At 34.7% G+C, this 11,012-nt stretch overlaps 1 protein-coding gene across 1 annotated transcript in view; it reads right to left on the minus strand.

The window, feature by feature from the left end:
* Positions 1-10,689, minus strand: part of LOC109389429 (uncharacterized) — a 73,497-nt gene extending 62,808 nt beyond the window's left edge. The window contains exons 1-3 of the mRNA XM_019654938.1: positions 10,606-10,689; positions 10,445-10,513; positions 4,645-4,781 (exon numbers count right to left, since the gene is read on the minus strand). Coding sequence (XP_019510483.1) covers positions 4,645-4,781; positions 10,445-10,513; positions 10,606-10,689 — 290 coding nt within the window. The remainder of the gene's footprint in view (positions 1-4,644; positions 4,782-10,444; positions 10,514-10,605) is intronic.
* Positions 10,690-11,012: the final 323 nt, after the last annotated feature.

The raw sequence follows: 11,012 nt of genomic DNA on the forward strand, positions 1-11,012 counted from the left end.
CTCTCTCTCTCTCTCTCTCTTTCTCTCTCTCTCTCTCCCTCCCTCCCTCTCTCTCTCTCTCTCAGGTTTTTATTTAGTTTGTATTCTTGAAATTTATGTTACAAAGCATGGATTTCTAGTAATGGAAGTTTTCTTTGGGTTACACTGTGGCTATTAACAAATAAGCTGACAGCCTAATAGTCACTTGTCTTTTCCTTTCTGCTTGTTTTGAAGATCTTCCTTCTGGTATGTGACCTCCTCCAGTGCCATTACGATGTATCTCAGTGTGGATTTCTCATTATTAATCCTACTGAGAATTCACTGAGATGGTGTGGATGTGTATATTTCATCACTCTTGGAAAATTCTCAACTACAATGTCTCCAAAGTTTGCACTTGTTCCATTTTCTCCTTGCTCTCCTTGAACTCCAGCTAAACATATGGGGAACTTAAAAACAACCGCCATATCTCTTAACCTCCCTTTCATATTTTCCATCTTTTTTTGGCTCTATGTGTAGCATTTTGGATAGTGTCTCATGACTTAGATCCTAGACTACTAATTATCTCTTTAATTGTGCTATTCTGATGTTTAACATCACTACTGAGATTTTACTATTGGTTATTTAATTTTTCATTTCCACAAATTTAATTTGATTTTCTTTTTCAAATCTGCTATATTTTATATTTCTCATTTCTTTCAGATTGTAAAGCTAGCCTTTTATTTCTTAAAAAGGGTAAGACTGGCTCTTTTATTATCTGTAATCACTATATTTGACATCTATGCAGTTCTGTTTCTGTTCTTTCTTTCCTTTTCACTGTTTTCCCTGCTGTTTTTGTTCATGCTGCTTTGCATTATTGTGCACTTGGTTATTTTAGAAGAATACACTCATTAAAAAATTTGAGGACTCTAAGGACTAGAAGATGCTCTTCTCAAGAGGATTTGCTTTGCTTCTGGGGACATTATCAGTCTGAGAAGGTCTCAATTCAATTCAGTTTGAGGATATTGGAAACATTCAAACTCAGGCTGGGATGCAAATCCACAGGTATTGTTTGTCACCTTTCTTTGTCCTTCGTGCTCAACTCAGAACCAAGAGAGACCTCCTTTTAGCCCATAAGTGGTGGTTTGGTCCCCCTGAACACGGAGTGTATAACCTTTGGATGACCCAGCTTAAGATAAAAGAGGCTTTACTATGTTTCCTACTTTGATGGGCCTAGGACTTTGACGTCCTTTCCCTCTCTTTTCAAAGTCACCAAATATGTACTCCAAATCTGCTTAGGTGGTCCATGCCGGTAGGGCAAAAGTGGATTTATTCCTATGTGCCCTGTTCATACATCATTATTCCTGCCTTTTACTATAATTTTGCCCCAGGACTTCCTCACTGACTCATTTGCTATCCAATAATTTTATAGAGATATTCCCAAATAATTAACCAATATTAAAGTAACTTTTAAAAACATGATATTTTATATGTAATGCTCAACAAATATCTATAACCTGTTTTTGATTATTAATTTCTAAAATTCTTGACATAAAGTCATTGTTTGATGTACTAAGATGTTAGATGTCTAATGGATGATATTTATTATGACTTGGAGTTATTATGACAGTTAAAGACAAAGTAATGAAATTGCTATTTATACAGATAGATTACTAATATGTTGTCACAGCTAAATTTTTAATTTCTCACTTAATGAGAACTGTGTATTTTAGTTAGCTTTTGATGTAATGGTAATAATAGCTATTATAGAGTTGGTGTTTGGCATATGCCAGGCACCTGTATTATCTCATTTAATTATCAAACTCTAGGAGGTAGATCATCATTTTACAGAAGAAAAAAAAAAGGATGAACAGGGAGGTTAAATAACTCAGTTAAGGTCACATTACCAATAAGCAATGAAGATAAGATTAACCCCAAAATTCTGACTCTTGACTCCATGCTCTTAAATAGATGAAATTATTTTGTTTCTGTTAGCTTCTATAGAAGCAATTTTATTAACTTACAGGAAGCCAGTAGACCATGCAGACAATGACAATAACTTTCATACCTTGAAAAATCTAATAAATATAAATTCATGGCTTTACTTTGTCCTGGAAGAGTACTTTGGGACAGAAACAGATTATTCTCTTTAAAATTTAATTATAAATCTCAAGAGACTTTATTTAATATTATAGCCATAATCAGAAAAATGTATAGTAAGGTCACTAAAGTAATGTAAAACTAAATCTTATAATTTCAGGAATGTAAATTATTGATTATCTAACATTGTGTTTTACAATTGAAAAGCAGAGATTTTTATTTTTAAAAAAATCATGATTTATATAAACCCATTCAGGACTTCAAAACCATTGCTTTGCAAAGGAACTCTTATCAAGTGGAATTAAACCCATCCAGGTAAAGAGAGAACTTTCTGAGTCATCAGTTCAAGAAAATGACAGTTACATAAGGGAAGCATGGATGAATTGCTATTAATTCTAGCCAGGAAAAAAATAGTGTTACACATCATGGAAAAGAAGAGTAGTTGCAACAATAGTTTGATTTTTTTATTTATAAATATAGCAACCCCTAGAGGGTTCAAATTCATTAAAAATCATGTGCATGTGTAATAAAAAATGGATTTTTTTCCCAAGGATTTGGCATCTATTAAAAAAATGTTTGGTTCTTTAAAGGATAAGAAAAGGGTAGAGGAAATAGAACACTTCAATCAAATTTTCCAAACCTTTTCCCAAATCCTCAAATACCAAGGTATTTGAATTAGTTCCTGCCATTTGGCTGGTGAGTGAATTGGACTTGTTTTGAAATCAATTGTTGTCAACAGACACATTAATTGCCTAAGAATTGGTCAATAGTTTACTTTCCTTTGCTGAAACACATTAATAAAGTTGAATAAAAGAAGTTGGATTGGAATCATGCTGATTGAATTCATTGTTATTTGTTATCTTTGAAGCTTTATGGGAGCAATTAACCTAGAAGGATGCAGTCAGTCACTTTTTTCCCAGTTGAAATACACATAAACATGAATTTTAAACTTTATTTTTTTGAAAATCCTTCACTACATATACAAATCGCTATTGTATATATTTGTTTTGCCTTTAGTCATGGAACTTTCTATTTTGACCTCATCAGCTTCTAGATGGTACATTTTTTTTAAAATCAAAATAACCACTCAAACAAGACTGGGAATAGAATATGCAGCTTTGTTAAAGACTGTAACATAGAGAATCATACGTCGTTTTAGAAAATACAATACCCAATGTTATTGCTTTTCTAGAAAATAAAAAAGCCACAAAGCTGATACATTTACTTTGAAACACCAACAACCTCAAGTGGATAATTCAAATAATCTGAAAAGATGGTTTGATTGTGCCAACAGTTTTGGAATATTAAGAATATCTAGGTTTGTTGTTGTTGTCTTGGTTTTTGTGTTTGATTTTTTTTAAAAGGAAGTTATCAGAACATTAAATCTATTTTCATTGAAGATGTGTGTGTGTGTGTGTGTGTGTGTGTGTGTGTGTGTGTGTGTGTGTAGCAGTAGGAAAATGGCTTACTGGTGAGTTTCTGTGAGATTTGTCAAAATTACATTGCTATTTTTATGGAGACAAACAGATAACATGTAATATTTATGATGTTAAACTTAAAATTAAGAAGGATGTTTTATGGGTCTAATTTTAATTTTAATTTCCAGTAAGCAACTCTGAAGAACATACATTTTTATTTTTGGTTTTAGTTATGGCTCTAATAGAACAACATAGAAACATAGTCAAGAATCTTCATTTGGCCACTCATCCCCACTACTGGTTTCCAAGAGATATATAGAAGAACACCCAGTCAAATTCACATGGCTTATACCCACAAGGCTTTGGCCCTACAACCCCATGAAACAGGTGGTCTATATCACATACGAGCTTCTAAGACTGCTCCTCCAGACTCGTAGTTGACAAATAAACATTATTGTCTCTTTTCCCCTGTATCCATGACCTCATATTTACCTAGTTACAATATAAAGAGACTCAGGAATAGAAATCCTAGGAAAACCACCCACAGAAAGAAATGTGTCTTTATTCCATGGCTAGAGCAGCTGGTCCAAATTATCCCCAACTTGCCTCTTTTCAATAGATCTTACCCTGTTCCTGCTTAGAATCTTTTGAGATTCTCCTTCATTCTCACACTGACCAATATCCTCAGTATCTTTTGCAGCCACGTTTGATACTCTTCTCCCAATGTCAAATGCAATCTCTGTCTTTTCAAGCCATTACATTTATAGCTGTCAAACAAACACATTTCTATAGCACTGCATAAAAAAGAGACTAGGGAGGGTCAGTAGTGACTGAAGTATTAAATCTCCCAACTCAAAAAAAAAAAAGATAAAGAAGTCAAAAGAAGTTGTTTTAAGGCAGGGAGAGATACAGGTGAAAGTTTTCTTTTAAAATTTTGAGTGTGACATGCTTAGAGAATAAATAGAAAACTACTAGACATTCAGAATGTAAAACAAGAGATAGTTACGGAATATAAATGTGTTGGGGTTTTTTTGTTTGTTTGTTTTTGTTTTTGTTTTTTTAATTTTTAAAGCATTTTCAATTACCATTATTCAGGGCTAGAGAATGCTGATAATCCTGTTATTTTCATAGAGGGCAATCTCAAAAACCTGGCTGACAAAGAGGTACTTACAGGATGCTTGCTTGAACATCACTTCTTCCATCCAGTTCTTTCAGTATTCCAAGTTGTTCCTTACACCAAGGACATTCTTGCAGCTGAAGACTCTCTTTCACTGACTGTGTTTTTTCCTCACCTTTATCAACACAACTCTACAGGCAGCTAGTGCATTTGCTCAAGTGAAGATATGACTCAGTACATTATCAGGCTGCCTATGTGTGGGAAACTAATTTGGGACTGGAGTGCTGAGAACATGTTATATAACTGGACATATTGCCTTTTCATCAGAAAGATTATAGTCAAACGAGCCTACTTTTATCTAGGAAGATGGTGGAAAACAAAGAGATATGGGATTTGGGGAACTTTGGAGACTTTTCCAAATGTAGTTTCAATGAAGGTAGAGGCGTGAGAGAGAGGAAACCATTGAAAGCAAATACAGAATACACTTCAAGTGGTTTCATCCTAAGAAAAAGACCAGGGTTAAGGGGAAAAAAAAGATAATAGGAAGACAACAGGACTGGTGGTAAGTCAGAGCAGACTTACATGGTAGAAGTAGTGGAAGAAGAAGTCAATTGACAGGCACAGATTGAAAATGTAAGAGGAATGCTGGGATACCGGAGAGAGCAAAAAATATCTCTTTGTCCATCTGCATTCAGAGTCAATTTTGGTAGAGACATAGGAATGACAGAGATGGAGATCAAATTACATGACCTTTATTGGTATCAATACTTTGTGGAAAACATAGGCTTAGATGTGGAGAAATGTACATTTGTTGGCACAACTGTTCAACCAACGGCCTTTCCCTCAAAAACAAGTCCCACACTGTAGGGCAGAGAACAGACCTGATTCTGATTCTTGTGAACAGGCGAGGACCCCTTTGGAAGGGACTGAGTGTCTCAGCTCAGTTGCTTTTCCCATTTCACCAATCAGCTATCTCACCCTTCTTTTGAGGGAATGAAGAGAGCGAGGGATCTGAAAAGAGGCCACATGGAAACAGGAGTGGTGACTCAGTGACCTTCGTATCGAGAAAGAGTGAAGGAGAGAAAAAGGGTGAGCATGAGGGAGATGGACAGCCTCATCGATTTTGTTTATAATTCTAAGATTACTCCTAGAGATTAGGTTATGGGATTTGTTAATAGATGTTTTGGGTGTTTTTATTTTTCATTTGTAAGAGAGCTTTTTCAGTTTTTCTGGATTCATCATTTGCTTTGAATAATAAATAATTGCCTCTACATGTTAGATACTATTGCAAATAAGTATAATGGGCAAAGTGGTAAATTTGTGTCTTGTTACATGTAAGCAGAAACACTGAGACACTCATGGAGAGTTGATGTGAGTATATCCGAGTTTTTATTAAATAAGATTTATAAATGGTCTTTGATAGAGACAATGGTTTGATAATCAACTAAACATCAAAACTTAGAAGCTGATAACCAGGAAGGTGTCAAAAAGGCTGATGAACATGCTTAAAATGACTATGATTTTGAACAAATAAAGTTATACATAATTTCTAATAAATTCGGAGGCATACAGCAATGTCAGAAATATGCTATATCTTTAGTCAACTGTAATAGAAGCACCAAAATAGGGAATCGTTGGTAAAATTAATAGCTCAAGTAAAGCAAGCCAATATGACTTTTCAAGGCTGACATTGTTTGATAGATTTTTATGCACACCATGCAGCTGTGATCAAATGCAAAGCATACTCTGTTGCTTTCTGATGGGATTTTGCACAGAGTAGACTCATAAAATCAGTAGACACAAAGCCAATCCTGAGGCTAACCCTTTCTGATACAATTGATGACATTTTTCATTACATGACAGTAAACAAGAATTGGAAACAAAAATACTTGCAGATAATTCAAAAGCAGATTTTCTTTTTTTTTTAATTTTGATTTGGGTTGTATATTGAATGAGTCAGGAATAGCAGATGCTTGGAGGAAAGTGAGGTTACTGATTTCAGACCAGGAGAGTGAGACAAGTTGCTAGTTCCATACTTATTAGTTTCTGAAGTTCTTCTATTTACACTTTCGAAAGCTGCAATTCAAACTTATAATGACATATCGATCACATATATAAAATAAAATAGACTTAAATAATTGACAATGTGGCTAATTCAGTACAATAAATCAACTATTTAAGATTCCTTTAACCTAAACTGATTAAAGTACAAAAAATGAATGCAATCATCAGTATAAAATGCATATTTTAACTGTATTAATTTATGTATATAGTTTCAAAACTCTTAAAAGTTTTAAAAATGATTATCCAGGTGCCAAACTTTCACCACCCTCTTATTCCACTATCATATCACTAGACTTGCAAAGACATGAATTTTCATGAAAATTCATGCTTCTTTATAAATATCTCCTTTAAAATCATTAATTAATGAATGAAAAATCAGAGAATTCTTACTTTCTTTTGAGTACACAGCCAGGTTTTCGTTAACCCCACTAGCTATCTCATATCAACTTTGAAAACAAATTTCAAAGTTAATTTTTATAAAACTTGTAATTCATGGTAACTAAAGCTTAAATGTCTTATATTTTAAGTTGGGTATTATCATTCATTGCAGAATCTCTATTTTTTTATAGTGTCTGTATGTATCTGTGTGTATGAGACAGAACAATCCAAATGAAAGATATAAGAAAATTGGTATGCTTTTGTCAAAGTTTCAGATAATATACTGACAATGCTTTCAGTCTCATAGGTCCCCTTTGCAGAATGCCAATGGACATGATGACAACCACAGTTGTGAGGACTTTACAGCTCTTGGACACACTTACTCTCAGACACAAACCAGATACTTCACCATCTGCTTTGCTTCATGCTGATCACTCACTTTTTAGGGTAGATAACATCCACAGAAACCATGAACAGATCATATATTACATGATAATTATCCTTCTTTAAAGATAACAAAAAGAAATCCATTATTTCACTTACTCTAGAGCATTTGCAATCCAAAAGGTGAGCAATATTTGCCCAACAAAGAAGTAGGTATCAGAACGTACATTTTGAATACTCGCTTTTGAAATCTGGGGAAAATTCACATCCAACAATTTTCCTGAAACTGTCTTTGTTTGTAACACATTAAACAAGCCTAAAGTGGGCAAACATAAATACATTTAAAAGATGTATTAGACTATTCCACAGACACACTGTGGAAAAACCCAGAACAAAAAGCACACTAGAAGTGCTTCTACTGTGTCATTCTATTGCTTTCTGTGACCACAATATATTTTACCTCGAAATATTTTTATGAAGAGAACGTAGAAAAAGCACTGATTCATGATCTCCCCATTTGCCAAATGTAGAATTTTAAGAAGGTAGCCTGAACCACATAACTCTAATAGCAAAGATTTGAGGTTTTGCAGTCTTTCCATTTAGGGACAATTTTGCGATTAACTAGGGTGATTTAGCACCTTGTCATATGTGATTTCTCTACTCATTCTCTCTAACTTCAAAGAGGTCTTGAATTTTGCTCATAAATCACACAACCAACGGCAATGTTTATAGAACAATGCTGCTCCTTTAAAAAAAAATGTCTTCAATCTTCTCTCTCTTAGCCTTTTTAGGGACATGTATACCCACAATCATACAGGTACAGTGACAAAATCCTCTAACAAAAATTACTAATAGCAAGCTCCTCACTTGACTCTGACCATTTTAAGGGCACTAAACATATTTTATTCAAATTTTAGTTGCCCAGCCTAATGGAAAACTCAGTACTTAATAGGTTCGATAATAATTAATAGACTAATCATTAGGACATAATTAATAGGACATAATAAAGAAGTTGAGCATAACCAAAACTAGGAGTTTGTAATCTCCTGGAAGAAACGCATTCATAATCATATGATGTCGTAGCTCCCAAATTAGAATAAAGAAAAACAACCCCTCCATGTTCCACTCATTCCTCTCCAGCTACATCTCCACGGTTCTGCATTTCTTTGTAGTCAAATTTCTGGAAAGGTTTGTCTATAATTTCTGTATGGAGTATGGCGTGTTGGCTTTCCTCCTCTCTGGCCACATCTTGCCAGTTTCTTTTGAAAGCATACTATTTTCCTAATTATTTAACTCATGACCGAGATCTAAATCCTCTTTCCTTTTCACCGTATACGCTCTCTCGTCAATTGACCTATGTCTAAATTTTCAAAAATAGCCTTGACAGGTAACTTACATATTAATAGCTCTAATTCTATCCATTCAACCACCTACTTAATAATATCTCACAAAAACATAAACAAACTCGATATCGTTATCCATCTTCCAACGTTCCAGTGTTACCTAGCTCACATAGTTCAGCCAATAATGAAAAACAGAAAACTAAGAGCTATTCTGTTTAATATATGAAAGGGCAAATTGATAGCATGAGGTTGCTAAGAAGATAGAAGGGAGTAGGATTGCAAGCACAGGGTAAAATTGGCCATAAATGGGAGGGTGGGAAATCCCCTTTATTAGATCATGTTTTGTATCAGAAAAATGCAAAGGTGTCCTCCTAATTGTCTTTATTTTCATTGGAAATTACAACATAAAGTCACCTACTAAAAGTGAGAAGAAAAGTTTGGTTGATATTTGGATGAGAGACCCGAGAAACATGGCGAAATTGCCAAGCAAATTTTAAGGGCCCCTTTGAGGGCACTGATGGTTAATTTATAATGAAACCAATATTTTCTGTGGTTGCAACTTTCTCCAGTAGGGTTCAGTGCCTTGGTTAAGGTGTATGGGTGGGGCGGGGAGAGGGGACAGTTGCATGTTCGCAATCCCTTGTCTGTGATTCCAAATAACTCGAAGTGTGCAAAATGTGCCCCAAACCATTTATTTTTTCAAATTCTTTTGTCTGCAAACCCACGATTTGATATGAGGTCATTTTTAGTCTGTTTATTCAAATTAGAGTGAATTTAATACATTTTGCTACTGCCACAGACCCTTTTAAAGGTGTTACATATTTGTTTAATTCTGAATTATGTTTAGACTCAATGGCTTTTGATAGATTGTAGATTCAGCATAAGCATCCATTTAGATTTGGAATTTTGTCCAAAAGCTTAATTTTTCATAAGTTTTGGCAAGACAAAATCAAGAGTGATGCTACATGTATGCTGGAAATTAAAAGGTAACTTGAGTTGTATATGTAAGTTCTATCCACTACTAATTTTATGAGAAAATAAAGCAAACTTTTGGTACATCCCAGAATGCAATGCAACCAAAACTTTAATTGGAAAAGTGTTTCAAGAGCCAATTTGGCTCAATAAAATTAAATGATTCAAGGTGGCTCAGAAATTCTCTTTTGTGTCCTTATTGAGAATGGATTCAAATAATGGGAGCATATTAGCTTTTGTCACTTAACTGTTTACCTCATGTTCTGATTACTATTCCTGTATGAAATAATAGTGGCTTAAAATAGCAACATTTACCTTATTATCTCTCAAGATATTTCTGGGTTAGGAGAAGGGGTTCAGCTGGGTGGTTCTGGCTTGGGGTTTCTCATGACATTCAGTCAGCTGGAGCTGGAATAGTTGCAGAGGGCGACACAGGGGTGGCATTCAGCTCATGACAACATTCTTAATCTAGTCTGTGGATTAATTGCCATCTATTTAGAAATTCACATCTTCAGCCTCCCAGGTATGTTTTCTGAGTTCTACACCAACATTTTATACATACATATATATATATATATATATATATATATATATATATATATATAATTGCCTGCTCTACATCTCATTTGGATGTCAGAAAGGTCTCTAAACAATCAACTTATTACTGAATTCACTGTAGGTTTCCCTAAATCTGCTCCTCCAGTATTTTTTACCTCAAAAGTGGTATCGTGATTCATCCAGCTGTTTATATGTTCAAGGTTGTTAATCGTTTCATCCACAGACTGTGTAAATAAAAAGATGTCTTACCTCTAGTATGTCTTAAATATCTCACCAATATCCTCAATTCTAACCATTCCCACAGTTAGCACTCTACCCCAATGCGATTATCCACAGAGAGTAAAAGAGAACTTTGCATCTTCAGGGATGTCAGAAGCCTGGTGTCATCATCAACACCCATGCTCTACATCCAACTGAAAGGTAAGTCTTACCTCTACTACCACAGAATGTCTCTCAAGTCTTTCAATTTCCATCAGTTTCCACTGTTGTAGGGTAAGTCACTTTATCTCTCACTGGACAGCTGCAGAGGCCTCCAACTGATCCCCCAGAATCCTCCATTATCCCTTTCGAACCATTCTCCAATTTGCCACCAGAACAAGCTTACAAAACACAGATCTGGTCCTATCACCCACTGCCTAAAATCTTCTAGTTCTTTAAAGATCATATGATCAAGTCCCAAATCTATAATGTGGTTTTTCAGGAAGCGGCCCCCACCTCCTACCT

The sequence above is a fragment of the Hipposideros armiger genome, unplaced genomic scaffold (genome assembly GCF_001890085.2).
Source record: "Hipposideros armiger isolate ML-2016 unplaced genomic scaffold, ASM189008v1 scaffold_233, whole genome shotgun sequence".
NCBI lineage: Eukaryota > Metazoa > Chordata > Mammalia > Chiroptera > Hipposideridae > Hipposideros > Hipposideros armiger.